This window comes from Salvia splendens, chromosome 12 (genome assembly GCF_004379255.2).
Source record: "Salvia splendens isolate huo1 chromosome 12, SspV2, whole genome shotgun sequence".
In the NCBI taxonomy this organism is placed as follows: domain Eukaryota; kingdom Viridiplantae; phylum Streptophyta; class Magnoliopsida; order Lamiales; family Lamiaceae; genus Salvia; species Salvia splendens.
The window spans coordinates 3,677,636-3,696,432 of record NC_056043.1 but is presented as its reverse complement, the minus strand read 5'-3'; the positions used below and the strand labels follow the sequence as shown (position 1 = coordinate 3,696,432).

The following is an 18,797-nucleotide window of genomic DNA, read 5'->3' as shown; positions in this document are numbered from 1 at the left end:
AAATTAAGGATTGCCCGCAGAGACAGATCCTTATCTAACCTACGGAGTTCGGCAGCAAAAGCCGACAAGTGCCTCCAAGAATTCGGAGTCACCTGACCTAAAGGGAGTTGAAAAAAATCAAGAAGCTCTACAAAAGGTGGGGGAAGAGGGAAACGAAGCCCGCATTCTAAGCAGGCTTCGTAAACGGTGGCATAACCCTCCGGCGGGTCGTTAGCCCTATGATCATCGTCGGGAACCACCGCCTTCCCCCCAGGAAAAGAGTATTTTTCGTAAAGGGATATCACAGTATCCTTACTCAAGATACTGTGAAAATACTCTACGGTCTTCTCCCCGGATTCTTTCCGGCTAGAAGACCCCTTACCCCCTTTTCTACCGCTACCAGACTCAGACGAAGAAGAAGCAGACATGGTTCTTACTCTTTGAAAGTTTGAAGAAATCCTGAGGAAATTTTTGAAAGCGGAAGGAAATTTTTCACGCAAAAGATAGAGAGTGCAGAAGAAGCCAATAGCAAAGGTGTTCAAATGATGAAGAAAGGCGGTATTTATCAGATTTGGAAAAGATTTCAAATCATCGCACCGTTTCATATTCCACCTTTTCAGGATTCGACGGCCGGATTTTACTGTCGCATTTAATGCAGTCACGCGCAGGGCACGTCCCCTGACGTCAGCCTCCCCCGTACCCTTTTCCAGAATGCCGAAGTGACTCGCCTAGCCGAAGTGATTCACTTCGCTTTTCGGGGGGGGTAGTGATGGGGTGCGTACTAAACAAGCCCAACAGCAATGACGGCCCATCAGCCCAAAGCCCAAGGAAGAGTTCAGTTCGGCATTACCAAAGAGTTCGGCCTCAGCCTACAGCTCGGTAAAAGCCAACCAATCAAGCTCTGCTCTCAGGTCGGCATCAAGCTCTACCTACAGCTCGGTAAAAGCCAACCTATCAAGCTCTGCTCTCAGGTCGGCATCAAGCTCTACTCTCAGATCGGCAACCAAAGCAGGAGTATGAGTTCGGCATTACCAAAGAGTTCGGCCTCAGCCTACAGCTCGGTAAAAGCCATCCAATCAAGCTCTGCTCTCAGGTCGGCATCAAGCTCTACTCTCAGATCGGCAACCAAAGCAGTTCGGTCTCAGTATTCGACCGAACAAGGAGTTAGTGGACCCATACAGGATGTCCAACACACCCACTACCACGTGGTGTCAACTCAGGCCACGATCGTAGGCCATGACCTACGCTACATCCACGATCTTAGGCCATGACCTACACGACATCCACGACTTAGGGTGGTGATGCAAGCCACGATCTTAGTTCAAGATATAAATAGAACTTAGATCAGATAGAAGGAGGTTAAGCTCTCTAGAGATAAAATCATATAGCAAGTCTGTGTTGTAAGCTGTAATCCCAGATCAAGCAATACAATCTTGCCCTCCCTTCTTCCCGTGGACGTAGATTTACTTCAGTAAATCGAACCACGTAAATTCTGTGTGTTGTAGTTTTCATTCTCTACCAGCTTTTACTAACCTCAGAAATTCGCGGATCCATCAGAAGCCATTGTTGAAGCCGACATCGACGCCGCAGTCTTGAACAAGGCAATTTTCGACCTTGTCCGAATGCAGACACAAAATAGCACGTGAATAATGTGTTTCAAACTTTGTAAATTGTTCATTGCCTTCATTTTCATTGATTCAACAAGTTGGAGAAAATTAATGTTTGTTATTTCAAGTATCTTGAATAAGTAAGATATGGACTAGCTCTAATGTTACAATTGTTAGTGGATTCAAGATCAGTTAATTATTTGAACTTTGATGAACGACATAGTATCAAGTACTACCAGTATTTAGTAAATGTTGGGATTTTAATATTCTTTCATCGTGGTCGGCCAAATCCAAAATATTCATAAGGATTGAGGAGAATATTTATCAATCTTTTCTTGATATGTAGCATCATATGCATCAAACATAAGTAAATGCAATGAAAATAGTACTCCACGATTATGTTATACTCCATAAAACTAAGCCCCTTAAAAATAAGAACTATTACATTTTTCGTCCGTCCCTTAAAATTATGAACTTTCTAACCTAAGAAATGTTTTTTTCTCTAGTGAAGTGAGTCACATTCTCCACTAACAATACTCCAACAAATCTTTTTAATATTTCTTCTACTTTACCAATTCTACACTAAAACTCATACTCCTTCAAAAATTCATATTTTTATGGAACAGATGGAGGAGTATTTTTTCTCCTAGCGTGACTTCAAAGTAAGTCATGTACGTAAACCAAAATTGTTTCCCGTATATTTTAATGCTTGAAAAGTTTTACTAAGCGAATTGTAGGAAAACACAAAGTTTGGTCAATTTTTTTGTTTGTCAAACAACTTTAAAAGTTAGTTGGCAAGACCATGTATTTAGAATTTTTTTTATAATTAACTAACAATGAAAAATTTTCGATCATTTACTTATAATAAATTATTGATGTTTTTAATTAAATAATATAATTTTCTTTATAGTAGCATTTAATTTAAAAGTGGGCCACGTTCTAAGATGTTAATATAAGGAGGCTGGAGGTCCATCTGTAAAATGTACTACCAGTGAGTAGTGACATTTAATTGGGCCCCCATGAATCATGTACATTACTTGAGCTACTTAAATAAAATTTATAGTAATTCTTAAATTTTAATTAAGAACTTGAAAATCCCTAATTGCTTGTTAACTAAGGATTACTTAAACACCATTAATTTGCGGATGTCCGCACCTGAGTTTTGTTCAATTTTGAAAGGTTTTACCTTTCCTTTTCTTTCTTTGATTTTTATGATTGAAAAGAGGCATTTGAGGGAGGGTGAAATTTTTATTATAATATTAATGGCTGAAGTGAAATTTATCACATGATTAATATTCTTGCATCGAATATCCAATTGTTTTCTTGTAAAGAGTTGACCTTTTGAATGCCTTAAATCACGAAGTGAGTAAATGGATAAGAGACAAATTGATTAGAGACTAATTAATATGGGACATATCATATATGCGATCCCCAAAAGATTATATGTACTCAATTTCATGATTAAGCAAGTTAATACTAATTTCAACTGGACTTGGCGTGGCTGTAATACAACTCTACATATATCATCACATTAATTTATACTCCCTTCGTCCTACAAGAATATGCACTTTGGGATAAACACGGATTCTTGTGGGACGGACTAAAAAGAAAAGAGTGCATATTCTTATGGAACAGAGAGTATAAAAAATAGATTATAAAATAGAATTAACAGATATTACCTCAACTTTTACACTAATCATGTGTTTAGAATCACTTGATATATTTGCAAATACATGAACTCATTAATAAAAAAACAAAAAAACAAATCAGGTTATTAAATTAGATTCAACTAGACCCTATTTGATTTAGGTTGAGTAACGGATTACCATCAAACTTGGAGGTATTACAGAGGGCATCCTTAATTAATAGAGTAATACATTTTCCAATAAAAAATGAATAATAAGTTGCGTGTTACACATTTAAAAAATAGTAGCAAAACTTGACTTCTTCTAGCTAGTTTATTCGAGGAATCAAATTGGATGCAAGTAAAAGATTTGGTATCTTGAATGCTGGCAACGCAACCACTAACTAAACATCCATGTAATTTTTAAAATAAATAATTATATTGACTTTCATATTTTAATGTCGGGGTTAGATCTGAGAAATATGTGAGAGAGCAAGTAAATAGAAATTACAACTAAGAAGATTAGACTCATTCAATCGTAAATAATTTAATGTGTTTTTCTTAATTAGTTTTTGCTTTATAGGATAATGTGAGCTCATCCAAAATGGTCCCCCATGTAGTGATTATATTTATAGGTTTTCATCAATGCTTAAATAAATTATACTTTGCATTTCGACTTACATATTTTTGTTATGGATCAGATTGATCTGTTGATTTATAATTAGAATCCGAAATGTATATTGATGAATCTATTTAGGGCCTAAATGTTTTGAATGCAACCCTCAAATATTGGACTTGAAACCATGCATATTCTAATACTTATAATCCTTATAACATTTTTATTCTTTATTTGTTTTAAGGAAAGATGGTAGTATTAATTTAGATCTGATCAAAGTAGTTGGTTTTCTCATAGTATATTATTAATAATTAAAATTATCACTATAAATTAGTTAATTTATTATTTTTACAATGAATTTTATATATAGATATAAGTGTCCGTGAATCAATATGAACACTATTACTATGGATATAATTTGATTAATGTATAATATTATGGTGATTAAATTTTTTTATCGTGTGTGTATTTTTTATTTATAAAAGCAATCTGAGTAATATGTACATAATAAAGCATTCAGTGTTTATTTGAATGATGTTTTTATTTTCACATTGTCGCTGGACGCTGAGTTATGTTTAATTCCATAATACTCTATAAAATAAAAACACCTTAAAAGTTAAAATCACTATTTTCCCACTAGATTTAAAGATTTATACAACTAATTAATTATTTTTTATAGTACAACATAAAATTTGAATTATTATTGGTCATCTTATCAAGATGTTTGCAATGGGTTTGAAGAAAATATATACTAATGCTTACGGATTTATTTATTTTGTCCAGATAAATTGAGGTAACGCTGTTTGTGTTTGTAAGAATGTGTAAGTAGAAATAAATCTATGTATTCGATATTTTAAAAACAATGGTAATTATTTCTTCAACTTTTCTTCATATGCTTATTTTTCAATACCAAAATGTAATTACGAATGTATCCCCTCGCAAACACACTTAATTATACATATATAGATAATGATTAACGCCAAAAATATTCTAATACCATTTTGCTTTCCAAACCCACAATGTCACGATCTGCAACCTAATATTGCTGATAAGATAACATTAAATAACCCGCTGATTTTAAAAATCAAAACTCATTAATTTACGTCATTTTTTCGTATTCTATTTCAGCATGATTCCACAAGATACACAAAATCCAGTCATAAAAAAACATTGGATTTAAGCAATTAAGAAAGAATAATGCTACGCGGCCACATTATGGCCAGCCATAAATTAATTAAATAACAAAAAAAATTGATTTTTTTTCAAATTTTTGGTTTAATACTACTTGATTTTACTTTTATATCATCTTCATTATATATTGCTCAGCATGTTAGTGTTGCTCTTTCGTAGTTTTTGCTCAACTTATTACTACTGTCATTTCTTGATTGTTGCTCAACGTATACAGTAATTCGTGATATTAATGTGTTTTACGTAATGGAATTCAAAGATAAGTATCAACTTACAAGTCCATTCACACACATATAAGTTTATATCAGTAATTCTAATTTTTTATACATGTAAATGGACTAAATTAACTCTTTATGGCCGGCCACATTATGGCCATTTAGCATCACTCATTAAGAAAATTAATTAGTAATGCACACTAAATTCGAAAATTCAATTGTGGTCTGTGGATATTGTGAGCCTTTTCAAATGTGGATAAAAGTAATTAATAAAATTAGCCACAACTCAGCATCGCGTAGTCACGCGCTGCGTCATTACAGAGGTGCTAATTAATCACATCATTAGAGTAATTAATCAACATTAATGATCCCTTTTACATTGCATTATAATATGATCAACTTTGGATTACTTCCCACATTTGCTTGCACGTCCCTCTTTAAACTACACAATTATCGATCTGTCACCATTTTAAAACCCACCACCCTCTCTTCCTCCATTTTCTTGCTCTCATCAATCTCTTTTTTTGTTCTCTCTCTGCAACGATTCCGCCATGGACACCGGCTTCAACCGCCACCGCCACCGTTCTGTTAACGACCTCGACGACTCCGAGAACTCCAACAGCGGAGGAGATTCGCCGCGCTCCTCCGCCGTCTCCACTGATACCAAGATCGCTTCCACATCATCTCCCAAAAGAAGGTAAATTAGCATTCTGTCTTCGTTCATAAAAAAATTATTTTATTTTTTTATTTTGATATGTCCATCAAAATTAATTTTTCTATTTCATGAAATGTGTTTATTTTTCAGTCTATAGTTCAGTTAGAAGTTAAAAAAATTATGTTGTCCATTTCCAAAACAATGTTTAGCCTATATACACACCTTGAAGATAATTAGAGACTGAGAGTGGTTATTAAATAAATTAAGGTCAGTTTGGTAGGATAGATAACTCATCGATTTTGGAGTTGTATAACTAAAAATGAGCAAAAAATTGTGTTCTTATAATGTTTTGTTTATTTCTCCTCCGGCCTTACAATTTGCAGTAGGAGAGCCATACAAAAGAGAGTGGTATCAGTGCCAATCAAGGCCGTTGGATTAAAGCAGAAGGGCGATCAGATCGGCGCTCCACCGGCCGATTCATGGGCGTGGCGGAAGTACGGCCAAAAGCCGATCAAAGGCTCCCCGTATCCGAGGTGGTTAACTTAATTAATTGCAATTAGGGTAAAATTTGGGGATTTTTTTTTGACGTGACAATATGTTCAGATCACTGAATTTTTACTCGGGTATTGCAGAGGTTATTATCGATGCAGTAGCTCGAAAGGATGTCCGGCAAGAAAACAGGTGGAGAGGAGCCGATTGGATCCGAAAATGCTACACGTAACGTATTATTGCGAGCACAACCACAATTGGCCGGTTTCCAAAGCCAGCCACCACAAAACCGCCGCGAAAACTCCGTTATCGGAAGATGAAGATGAAGACGACGAAGACGACGAAGAATTAGAGACGAAACACCAGATCGATCTATCCGATCAATCTCGTATTAGAGAAGAAGTTGCGGCGGCGGAGGATAGCAAATTCGGCGGCGGCGGAGAAGGGATGTTGATCCAAAGTGGCGAATTCGGATGGTTTACGGATTTCGATTGCGGAAATTGGATTATGGAGAGTCCGATGCTGGCGGAGGAGAGGATTAGCGCCGACAGCGAGATGGCGATGATTTTCACGATGCGGGAGGAGGATGAGTCGCTGTTCGCGGATCTCGGTGAGTTGCCGGAGTGTTCCACCGTGTTCCGCCGCGGGATGGTGGAGAGGGAGGCGGAGCGGAGACGGTCGGAATTGGCTACCGCCGCATGCCCTTGATCCGGATTAGGATTTAGATTTTTTTAAATTAATTAAAGAAATGTTATGAGATAAAGTTTTTATTTTGTTTAATGTAATTTTACTGTTTGTCAACACTTAACAGCGTAGTGGTTAGCAAATTTTAAAAAAAAGCAGGTTATGTTATAAATTTAATCTCCTTGTAATTAACGTTATTTGTCGTTTATGTTCATCCCACATTGTTATTTCAGAAATTCAATTGTAATGGTAATTTGCCGTAAATTTCTAGATTTTAAATTTTGGGTTTGTATATTAATTTTAAAATTAATTAATAAATTAATGAATTATAGATTTATTCTAATTTGGCAAGTAGTAATTATTATTCTAATACTAATACGATTTGATAACTTACATACGGAATACATATTATATTATAATCATTATTAGAGTATTAAATTATGTAATTTTGTTGGTAGAATTAGAGTTTATATTAAAAAAGAATGTCATTGAGTGGAGAAAATGAAAAATGAATAATGAGGGTGAGTACAGCAAAAGGAAATTATTATGTTGCCTAAAATGTGATGTCTTTGGTCTAATAGTATCATATGAGTAATTCATCAAAATATATTAGCTATGAAATTTATATTAGCTGTAAAATAAAAAAAAATAAAAAAAATCAGTAATTTACAAGTTGGTTTTAAAGTGGATATGTAAAACCAAAAATTGATGAAAATTCCAGTATTTTACCATCACATACCCCTTTGTATAGTTATGATTAACTGGTAATTCTGAATGATTAGGAATATCAATGAATAATTGAGAACATTATTGAGCATCCTTATGTGAATGTATAAAGAGTTACAATAACTAATTTTCTTTCAAGAATAAACAGAGTTTTAGTGGCATGATGTTATATATATAGTCGTGTAAATTAAATAAGCAATTAGGTATACCACGCTACCAACGTATTGCTAAGTGCTTTGTCCTCCAATAAAAACAAGTTCAAAAAACAAAGATACAATATTAAAATTACAAAGTCCAATTTTATTAAAACTTGCCAAATTAGATTAAGTAACAAATATGCAGAAAATTGTGAGGAAGACCCATACCTTGTAATCGCATTGCACATGTGTTTTTTCTCGTTCCAAATGTAGTTAATTGGTCTTATATTAGTTTTATTTCATAATAATCATGCATACCCAATCATTATTTGCAAACAAACTAGCAACTTGGACAACATATTTTCTCAATTAAACACTGCATAATGATTGAATCTTAAAGGGAAAAGAGCTCAAAAGTCTACATCTCAACAACATTGACTTTTTAATGGGGACAGTTGAATCCAATGTGAATCCACGGAATTTGGAATTCAAACCTCAGAATTTCTAATATCAACTACTCCGTCTACGAATATGCATTCCATTTTAACTCAGGCTCAAATTTTACAGAAGTGGAAGAACATAGGTATGAATTATGATTGAAAAAATAATTGAACATAATTATCACTTTTATAGTATAATAGTAATAAATATGAATTAAATAAATTAGTAAAATATATGACTTATTTACTGAATATAGTAAAAAGTAAGTAAGACATGGAGTGAAAAGAAAATACTATGTGTTACATATTCACACGATGGAAGTAGTATATACAAAATGTTACTAAAACAGTGACAAACGCATAAAAAATATTAATAAAGACTATACGTACTACTATGGATGTCAATCGGGCTAGCCCGTTCGAGTTCGGGCCAACCCACTCGGGTTGCCGGAATTATTTGGGTGCGAGCTATTCGGGTTATGAATTTTTCGGGTCATAAATTTTCAACCATCACCCTAACCCGCAGGGTTCCGGGCTAACCCATCGGGCTATTCGGACCTAAAAACTTTCGAAAATAATCTCCTGTAATCAAATTTTCCTCAATAAAATAATTTTAAATTTTAGATATTTTTCTTCTTAGTGATAGGATCATATAAAATCTTTAAATTTTTCATAGTTTTCCTCAATAAGAGAAGTCTTTCATCTCGATCAACTACAATCTAAACAAAGATAAATCAAAATTAAATCAATTAATTTTAATTAAAGCTTGTGCTCGTGTAATTATTTTGGCATTGTTTATAATTAATTCTTTATAAAATAAAAATCATATCTTACACGAATCATTATTAAAATGATAAATATATTGAAATTTTGATGGGTTTAATTCTTAATTTTGTATTGATTTACGTTGGTGATAGTAAGACAGTAGTGACAGATGATGAGACGATAGAATAATGAGTTGACGTGGAACTTGAAAGTTGATAGTATGACATTGAGCGAAAAAGTGTAGAATGTAGATTGAAAAAGACTAATGATTGTGACACATGAAATTCAAAAGTACAAAAGTCCCTAAAACTCAATATATTTTAATTAAAAGTTACAATCCGTTTAGCCAGTTTAACCCGGCAACCCATTCGGGCCAACCCGTTTAGCCCGTTTTGTATTCGGGTTATAAAATTACAGCCTAACCCGCTCATTTTACCGGGCTATTCGGGCTGACCCACGGGTTTCGGGTTGAATTGACATCCCTACGTACTACTATATTTTTATAAAATAAATAAATATAAAAAAATATACCAAACTATTAACATGTATTTTCTTCGCATTTTCAATCCTCCTCATCATCCAAGCTCGATCATTTTGGTCTCTAGTAGATAAGCTTCGTTAGATAAAATCTCATTATTAAGATTCTTCTAATACATAAACAAGATACTCCTATTTGTGTAGTGTTCAGAACACCAACGTAAGAATGGGTAAAATATGTGAATAGCAAAATCCTAATTTCATGAAAACTACTGTACTATTATATTTTTGTGTAATGATGATGCATTTTAACTAATAATAAGGATAGGTTTAGAGCTATATTTTATGGAAAAAGATAAGAAAAGACACGTAGTAGGTGAGTTTTGAAGGACCACACAACTTGCCTTTCAATCATTAATTAAGATCCAAAAATAAGATAATTTACCAGTGATTAGTTTGTCTATGTGATTGGTTGTAGTAAGAGTAAAGCTTTATTACAGATGAGTCCCCACATGTTACACGTGCATCTCATCGCGTTGGGTGCGATTCCTAATTAACATTACATAATTATTGATTAACAACTCTAATCCTCTTCCTTATCCGTTGTAGCATTGGTTACATAAAATTATGTAAAGGCGTCGCTTTTTTTGTCATATATTAATCGAGCAGATCTTCAAAATATCTAATTCGAAGAGGTATATTGTACTAGTACATCGTAAAACAATGTGTACTCGTTTTTTACTTTATAATAGTAATACTTTGTCTAAAAATAGTCGTGTTTTTCCGTTTAACACCGCCTCTCAAAATTAGTCTTTATATATTTTTAATAACTTTTTCATTTGGTATTAGAATGAATTTTATTTTCCATAATAACATTTCAATCTTTTTTTTATTCTCAATCCCTCACTTATTTTATCAATTATTATACATTAACACTTGTGTAGTTCACTACTAAAACTATTTTCATGGACGGAGATAGTAGCATAATTTTTAAATCTTGGCACTCAAAAATTGATAGCAGGTACTCCCTCCGTCCGCAAAATGTTGTCCATGTTTGACTTGGCACGAGTTTTAAGAAATATGAAAAAAAGTTAGTGAATTGTAGGCCACACATTTATGTATTAATTTAATAATAGATTGTGAGTGTAATAAGTTAGTGGAAAGTGTGGTCTATTTACTACAAAAGGTAGTAAAAGACAAAATGGACAACATTTCACGAACGGACCGAAATGACAAAATTGGACACATTTCACGGATGGAGGGAGTATTATTTACCATATAAATCTATTATCAGTCATATACAAAGTATTTAATTACACATAAAGCGATTAAACTATAAAAGTGCATATATAAACTCCAAAATTAAACACAAAATTACACACTTAAATGCACTTTATTTCACCCATAAAAAAAGGTGAACACATAAATTCCTAAAGATATAATAGTAGAGCTTAAATTTATCTGACCTTACTGGTAGAAATTTCATCTGAGAAAACAGAGTATATTTATATTTTAAATGAATTTGATCAAAAAAGATTTGGAAAGACTGTAGCGTAGTAAAACTTAATAAGACCTTATTTAATCCATTTTCTCTATTGTAAGTCAGCAATTCTTAATACTAGTATAATGTTATAGTCATGCCTCATGATGCATGAGTATAATTATTTAGATTTAATTCATTTTATTTATTTCAATTTTCAAGTCAACCACTCTTAATAGTTAATATCATGTTACAAGACCCGCAGGGACATAGCACAGTTGGCGATGAAGAGACAGATCTTGCTGCAATAATATCATGTTACAAGTCATGACTCACGCATGGGTATAGTCATTGAAGTTTAATACATCTGTTACAAGTCATGACTCACGCATGGGTATAGTCATTGAAGTTTAATACATTTCCACTAGTCAAAATATCTTTTGATAATTGGTAACCATCATACAGCATTGACAAACTATAGAAAAAACTTAACAAATAAAGTAGTAAGGATTTTTTTCCCCTTTTTCTTAAAATGACACGTATATTGATGTCTGAATCAGACAAACATCATGTGAATTTGGCATCCCATGAAAAAATACAAATTAAAGCATGTCCATATTTCTAACATCTGCAGAGGTAAAAGTTTACACCATAATCTCAAAGAAGATGCAGCAGAAAACAAAGATGGCACCATACCTCACGAGGAGCAGCAACCTCCTTTCTTCACATCCGATACGTCCTTGCTCACGTCGATTTTCTCGCCCTTGGTCGGGACAGTCTGCATGTTCCCGTCGTCACCTGCCTCCATGCTCTTCTTGCTCACGCTGCGGTATATTTGTGTGAGAACCTCCGTGAATGCATTTTCGACATTGGTAGCATCTAGGGCCGAAGTTTCCATGAAGTAGAGCGACTCGGTTTCAGCAAATGAGGTCCCATCGTCTGTTGAGACTGCCACCAAATGCCGGAGGTCGCATTTGTTGCCAATAAGCATGACGACTACGTTGGGATCAGTGTGATCCCTCAACTCCCTTAACCACCTTTCGACGCTTTCAAATGTGGAGTGTCTAGTGACATCATATACAAGTAAAGCACCAACAGCGCCACGATAGTATGCACTTGTAATGGCACGGTACCTGCAGAAAGGATGCCGTTCAGAGTGGAAAAGACAACAAGTGACCGAATAACTGAACCCATATCTTGTGTTCATCTATATGTCTGTTAGTAGCTGTAAAAAAAAGGGAAAGCTATTTAATTCCAGAAGTCCAGTATTTCCTCGCGGGTCACAATCTACCTTGACTCGTGTTATCTATGTCCTTTCGCTAGTTTAATCTCTAAACTAGGATTCTAACCTCAAGCCAGGATATGAAACCCTCAAGGATAACAGCTACATTTGATCTTACGATTTTGGATTTTGCAACGGTCCGACATGACAAGACAAGGTTTGTAACCATCAAGCCCATAAGACAGTGGAACTGTGTTGACTCATAACAAAATTCTGATTGTAACTCATATCTCCATCTATTAATTAATTTTTTGGCTAAAACTTAACCGGCCAAGAGAATAAAAATGTACCTCAAGAAAGGGAACTGCCCAACAGACGGTTATAAAAAATCGTTGAAATAAAATGCTGAAAATTTGAAAATAATAAAATGAGAAAAAAGGGAAGCAATAAGTGTAAATCTTTAGAAAAGAAAATTTTCTCTACACTCAAGACATCTAAAAAGCACCTAAATGGGCTTTGCTTAGAATTAGGCAAGACTATGCCAAACTAGATTTCAACAACTCCTAGTTAACTTGAATAGGTATCTATTCTTTGTTGGCGAAAGAGAAACCTATTTTTACTTTGATAATCATCAAAGACTTTTATACTCCACTTCATACATATCAATAACCTAAGGCATATTATACAGTCAGCAATTTCATCCATGATTATTGATAAATTGCCATATACACTATTACAATTTTGCAAGAAGGCGTAAATTAATGAGACGAAGAAGCTCGGAAAATGGTTACAACCAGGTTCTAGGATTCTGAAGGCCTTGCAAGTAAGAAAATCGTCAAGCAGATTTTGCACAAAACTTGCAGATTCATTTGCACTCCTTTGAGCATAAAACCAAATACGGAACTCCAAGCAAATATTTTTGCAGATATTCCATAGGATCACTTGCAGATGCATTTTCGAATCGACTCATGATAATCCATCACAGCTAATGATTCTCATTTCCCACCATGAGCAGGAAAATATAAAGGCATAATTCAGTATGACTGAATGCACAAAGAAAACTAAGACTTGTACAATATCGTATATTCCAATGAACTTAGAATGTCAAGAATCTACCTTCCAAAAATCAAACATTATCTCCAATTATTAGCCCTAGATCACTTTACCCTTTCAGCTGAAACTCAAATATCACCACAGCATCACAGCCAACAGATCCATCCAAACAAAACCCTCATCCCCCTAGATAACTTAAAAATCTACAAGCACAACTTCCATAAACAGCAAAATTCAAAAAATTCATTGCTACTGAGCAATTCTGGAACAATATCACTGGATTCAGCAATTCGCGAACAATACAACTAAAAAAAAAATGCAGGAGCAGCAGATCAGACGAGTAGCAAACAATTAACATAAATGCGCACCTCTCTTGGCCCGCAGTGTCCCAAATCTGAGCCTTGATCACTTTCCCGTCGACGGTCAAACTTCTGGTGGCGAACTCGACGCCGATAGTTGATTTGGACTCGAGGCTGAACTCGTTCCGTGTAAACCTAGAAAGCAAGTTGGATTTCCCGACGCCGGAATCCCCTATCAAAACAACCTTGAACAAGTAATCGTAGTCGTCTTCTGCCCGGTAACCCGACATTGCTGTGACAGATTCGGATGGTAGCGGGGTCGGGTCCGCGGATCCAGTTCACTGAAACGAAGCCTCTGCTGAGAAAGGTAAAGTAGTTGAAAATTGGGTGGGATTTTGGAGAGCTAAAATATTGAGGAGATAACTACAGTGACAAGAATTGCTTTTTCAGCTCCTTTCCTCCTTCTTCACTCCTCTATTTTCATATAAATAATTCAATAATTTTAGATGTCGATATGGCAGTTGAAACAGCAATAAAAATGCTTTATTTAGTTTGTTTTTATATTATTTAATTTAAAATTACATATCTATCAAAATACTCCCTCCGTCCCATGCTACTCGCACTTTTCATTTTAGGCCGTAAATTTGGGATTGATTTTTTTGTGTAATTAAAAAAGAATTTTAGGTGTAATGAGACATCACTTAATAAAAGAGCTCTTAACTTAAACTAACATATTAATTAAATGCATTAATTCTAACTTAAATTATAAATAGTGTAAGGACTTTGTGACGAGCCGAAAAGCAAACGTGCGAGTAGCACGGGACGGAGGGAGTAGTATACATCTATCTATCAATATATAAAAACATAGTTTTTGGCTGACAGATTTTGCAAAATATGGCTGGAACATATGCTTAATTTACATATTGTATATTGTTTAAGACAAACTTTTGTCTGATAAATTATACAGTACTAGCATTTTGAGTGTGCATATCAAGATTTCAGCAAAACCAAGAAAATCATTAATTGAGAAGTTCACTTTTTCAATTCTGGGTATATCAAGAATCGCTGTATATTTATACATGAATTCATTGGAAAACAAAGTTTGATACAATTATCTATAGAATAAACTTACAATTAGATAAGATAAAGGTACGAATTAAAATGTGTTCCAAATTTAAAAATTTGATAAATTAACCAAGCAAAGACAAATTGCACTGCACAAAGAAAGTTGCACAATTTGTATCCTTTATAAAACCGCTTTTAGAAATAAAGGATTAAACTGAAAATTTCCAGAACCTGAGGGATTTGAACCAAATTATCAAATGTAAAAGGACCTGCTTTTCGATTACCAAAAACCGGAACCTTCTTGTGCAATTTATTTGAATTTTGAGAGTTTTTCCTTTTCACAAGAACCGCACCACATAGAAATGACAAACGCCACTTTTTTTCCAAGGAGCTCGGCCAACGATCAATATCTGCGCCACCGTTCAAGTCGCCGCCTCCGCCGCCTGGTTGCGTACCTTGATTCTACGATTAATTGATGTATTATTGGAAATATTGCCTAAATTGATTCTCATTCTCATTGCTGCCCTTTTTGGTTGCTAATTTTGTAAGTTTACTCTCAGATAGTGTAAAAGGCTTCAATGGCAACAAAAAGAGGAAGACCGCGTGGAGAGGAACAGAATTGCAGTGATAAAATCGCCTCACTGAAAGAGAAAGACGAGGCATTTGACAACTACGAATGTGTACTCTTCACCTCCGCAATATTGCTAAATATATAGAAATAGTGAAGAGTTGAAAGGGAAATCAGCACTTTTATCGAATGTGTATTGCTAAATATGTGAAATACAAGAGTGGAGAGGGAAATAAGCATTTCTATCGAATTTAGGCGCACTAGTTACCACAATTGTGTGTTGGACATAGCCTTGAATCATACTTTCACTTTAGCTGACTGCTCAACTTTTGATTGACTTTGCAATTGCACATTCAGATTATTAGGTTAGCTTAGCAAAATTATGATATGATGCTTTTCTTTTGAATTGTACTTGTTCTTCCTTTGAAGTATGTATTGGTCATCAATTTTGGCATTAAGAATTTACTTGCATAATTTGTTCATCAGCTGAAAGGCAATGTACTGCAATCAGAGCTCTCCGGGATGTTGAAATCGAACATTTTAGCACTGTGCTGCAGTTACTTCGTTCGTATTTCAGTGAAGACCAGTTGCAGATTCCTGTATTGCAGTTTTTCGATGAAAAACTAACGAACCTAACCCTTGAAAAGACTGGAGAGGATGGCCAGTATGAAGTGAAATCGAAAGGGGAAGCTGTGGATGTGGACCATGGTGATAAAAGAACAATACATTCTGCTCTTCTACGTCGCTTGTCATTAGCTTATCCTGATTTCTCCTCAGGGATTCCTTCTCTATGTGGCTTCAAATTTTCAAATCAAGCTGGTATTGAGAAATCTTCTCTTTAAAGTTTAAACTAGACGACCTGATCTTCCGACCTCTCTCTCCATGTATAGCTGGTGATGTTTTATCATTATGTCGCAGTGAAAACAAGCCTTTTTGTTGCTGATAAACTAGAGACCAGGAGTCTCGTATGTCCTTTTCTTTAATGCTTCCTCGATAAATTATTCTACTATTTATCTGTGGTTTATCAGTTGCTTGAGATAGTTAAGGCCATTATTTGCTTTCTGTTAGCTGCTAGATACTCATCTCTGCTACCCTCTATTAAAATTTTCAGGTTTTTGACGAGCCATCCGAATCACAAATGTTAGAACTGAAGGATAACCTGTATACTCCAAATGTATGTAAATGTTTGAAATTATGACATATAATATGTGGTTATCTTTGTTTATTGATGTAAAATTAGTAGTTATTTGTTACTCCTATCTCAGATTTCTGCATCCGAGTTAACTTCTCATTGATAATGTAACTACAGGTTAGTAACCATCGATTGTCAGTTGGGGTAACCCCCAAAACCACGAGGCTTCCAAAATATGGCGAGATGCTTCTGTCCATACGTGGCTCACCCCTCGGTGTCTTCAAGGAAGATAACATGGAAACTATAAAAGGTATGAGATTCTTCACGAACAAATTATGTGAAACTCAAATTTTTGCGATGGGGTCTGGTCCAAGTGGCTAAGCTTAAATACCAATAGTCTCTCCTTAGCGAGGTCTATGGTTTGATTTTCACGTAATCGTGGGGTTATGTTTCCATTTTCAACTAATTTGGGTATGGTCTAGTTTGTACTAGCTTGGTTGTTCAAATCTTTTCTATTGTATTATAGAAAGCGAAGATGGTTGAACTACGGGAGCCAAGACGAAGCATTTCAGTGACTTAAAGCGAGGTAAACGCTACAATGTAAATATGTGGAACTTTCTAGCCCAAGTCATCCCTGTTGAGTTTTTGTTTTCGTTTTCGTTTTCGTTTTCTTGCTGCTTGTCTAAAAAGGATTTGTGGTAGTCTTATAAGTTCGTAGTTTCTTCGTAATATACAAGTAGTAATAGTAATCAAATATTAAAAAAATTACTCCGTATAACTTTGTGCCTAAAATAGTTGTAGCTGTGAAAATATAAAAAGGTAATCCTTAAAATTTAAATCATAATGTGTTTTAATCTTCTTCATATTTTATAACTGGTCCTTTTTTCTGGAAAATGTAAGTCTGAAAATTTAGAACTTATTTAAAATCATGTAAAAAGATCACGTTTTCATTTCCAATGAAGAGAACAATGTACAAATTTCTAGTATTTCTAACATTTACCAGATCTGGCAGGTTTTTTCATTTATCATTGGATTTTTTTATTAATAAAGTAATAATTTGAAAGGTAGTTTAGCAATACATCGCATCTTAGCAAATATTTGGATGCATCCCATTATTAATTGCTTCATATGAAACATGTAATCGATCACATTTAAATATTCTGGTACCTAATTGTCATAAGGAATTCTGTTGTAACCGATTTTGCAATTGAATCTCATCTGAGCTCAATTTAAAAAATCCATATTGACCTAATTAAGGTTTAGGAAACGACTTCTCCCTAGTTGACTTTTAATACATGAACAATATATACATATACCGATCAATTATGATACGATATAAATTATTAAAATAAAGATGGTTGACATCAAGAATGAATTATAAAGATGCATGCACATGAAAATATATATACAGTCATATTCAAATTGGACCTTCCTTGATTATTTATTAACAAGTCAACGAACGCACTACATAAAATTTAGTACTCCGAAATACTACTTTTTAACGACACAAAAGTTGAGACGTAATTACTTGCATTGAAAATTTTATAAAATAACAATAATTTAGGATGTAAAAAAATATTCATAAATTAAGGATAAATTAACTTAATCTTTTTGTTTTTTAGGGACGCTTTCGTTTGCGTCCTTTAATTTTTAGTTTGAACATAATAAGGACGTTTTTTGAAGCGTTGGTGATATATTTAGAAACACAAATTAGTGTCTTTAATTGCATTAAAAGTGATCTTAACAATTTTTTTGTTGTAGTGACGGAAATTTATGCAAGTCCCATCTTTCAAGTGCTACAATTTTATGTAAGTCCCATCTTGACAAAATATCTTTGCAGGACATTTGAGTATCATAGAGATCTGTCAAACATGGACTTAATTAAGTTTCTTACCAATCAGATTCAAAGCGTGTCGATCGAATCTTTTGATTGGCAGTTTTCAAAGGAAGAATATATAAATGCAGACACATGTAAGAGTATGAATTCGCATATTGAATTTTTCTTTTTTGGTTTAATGGCGAATCCAAAAGGAAGTATTGACGGCAGCATTTGGACATAATATACCACCTACACTGGCCAATTTTTCAAACACAAAGTCTTAGTATTAATTTTTTATACGATATATGTAAGGAAAAAGTTCTAAATTCTAAGTAATTATTACTCTATTATGGAAAATGGTAAAAGAATTTATTCAAAATCGAATTATGATATTGAACGTTTCTTTATATGAATACAACTTGACAGGAAGAAATGAACTTTAAAAAACGAGGGCCGGCCAGCTCAAGTGTGAAGATGAACCACAAAATGGAGAAGAAAAAGTAAATAGAAATTAGGCATGTTTGAAAGCTACATCGATGGAGCTAGTCCCATGTGAT

At 34.2% G+C, this 18,797-nt stretch overlaps 3 protein-coding genes across 4 annotated transcripts; 2 read left to right on the top strand and 1 right to left on the bottom strand.

Moving 5' to 3' along the window:
* The first annotated feature begins 5,629 nt into the window (after nucleotides 1-5,629).
* LOC121759238 (probable WRKY transcription factor 65) lies at nucleotides 5,630-7,310 on the top strand. Its single transcript, XM_042154755.1, has 3 exons — nucleotides 5,630-5,926; nucleotides 6,268-6,417; nucleotides 6,517-7,310. Exons 1-3 carry the CDS (start codon nucleotides 5,781-5,783, stop codon nucleotides 7,079-7,081), a joined length of 861 nt encoding a protein of 286 aa, XP_042010689.1. The 5' UTR covers nucleotides 5,630-5,780; the 3' UTR covers nucleotides 7,082-7,310.
* A 4,268-nt stretch (nucleotides 7,311-11,578) lies between these two features.
* Nucleotides 11,579-14,132, bottom strand: LOC121759242 (ras-related protein RIC2-like). Its single transcript, XM_042154758.1, has 2 exons — nucleotides 13,726-14,132; nucleotides 11,579-12,215 (listed from the first exon to the last, which is right to left on the bottom strand). Exons 1-2 carry the CDS (start codon nucleotides 13,944-13,946, stop codon nucleotides 11,780-11,782), a joined length of 657 nt encoding a protein of 218 aa, XP_042010692.1. The 5' UTR covers nucleotides 13,947-14,132; the 3' UTR covers nucleotides 11,579-11,779.
* A 944-nt stretch (nucleotides 14,133-15,076) lies between these two features.
* LOC121759241 lies at nucleotides 15,077-17,632 on the top strand. 2 transcript variants are annotated; one of them, XM_042154756.1, is made up of 7 exons: nucleotides 15,077-15,198; nucleotides 15,282-15,399; nucleotides 15,776-16,108; nucleotides 16,208-16,254; nucleotides 16,401-16,463; nucleotides 16,599-16,731; nucleotides 16,948-17,632. In XM_042154756.1, the coding sequence occupies exons 2-7, from the start codon at nucleotides 15,300-15,302 to the stop codon at nucleotides 16,962-16,964; spliced, it is 693 nt and encodes a 230-aa protein (XP_042010690.1). In that variant the 5' UTR covers nucleotides 15,077-15,198; nucleotides 15,282-15,299; the 3' UTR covers nucleotides 16,965-17,632. The 2 variants fall into 2 exon arrangements, with proteins under 2 accessions (XP_042010690.1, XP_042010691.1); XM_042154757.1 differs by having other exon boundaries at nucleotides 15,085-15,167.
* Nucleotides 17,633-18,797: the final 1,165 nt, after the last annotated feature.

What these genes read in the sequence shown, in the direction of transcription:
- LOC121759242 (XM_042154758.1), bottom strand. Translation starts at nt 13,946, where the DNA reads ATGTCGGGTTACCGGGCAGAAGACGACTACGATTACTTGTTCAAGGTT. An exon ending in GACACTGCGGGCCAAGAGAG is followed by an intron (nt 12,216 to 13,725) that starts GTGCGCATTTAT and finishes TCCTTTCTGCAG; the next exon opens with GTACCGTGCCATTACAAGTG.
- LOC121759241 (XM_042154756.1), top strand. Translation starts at nt 15,300, where the DNA reads ATGGCAACAAAAAGAGGAAGACCGCGTGGAGAGGAACAGAATTGCAGT. An exon ending in GGCATTTGACAACTACGAAT is followed by an intron (nt 15,400 to 15,775) that starts GTGTACTCTTCA and finishes TTTGTTCATCAG; the next exon opens with CTGAAAGGCAATGTACTGCA. An exon ending in AACTAGAGACCAGGAGTCTC is followed by an intron (nt 16,255 to 16,400) that starts GTATGTCCTTTT and finishes TAAAATTTTCAG; the next exon opens with GTTTTTGACGAGCCATCCGA.
- LOC121759238 (XM_042154755.1), top strand. Translation starts at nt 5,781, where the DNA reads ATGGACACCGGCTTCAACCGCCACCGCCACCGTTCTGTTAACGACCTC. An exon ending in ACATCATCTCCCAAAAGAAG is followed by an intron (nt 5,927 to 6,267) that starts GTAAATTAGCAT and finishes TACAATTTGCAG; the next exon opens with TAGGAGAGCCATACAAAAGA. An exon ending in AAAGGCTCCCCGTATCCGAG is followed by an intron (nt 6,418 to 6,516) that starts GTGGTTAACTTA and finishes CGGGTATTGCAG; the next exon opens with AGGTTATTATCGATGCAGTA.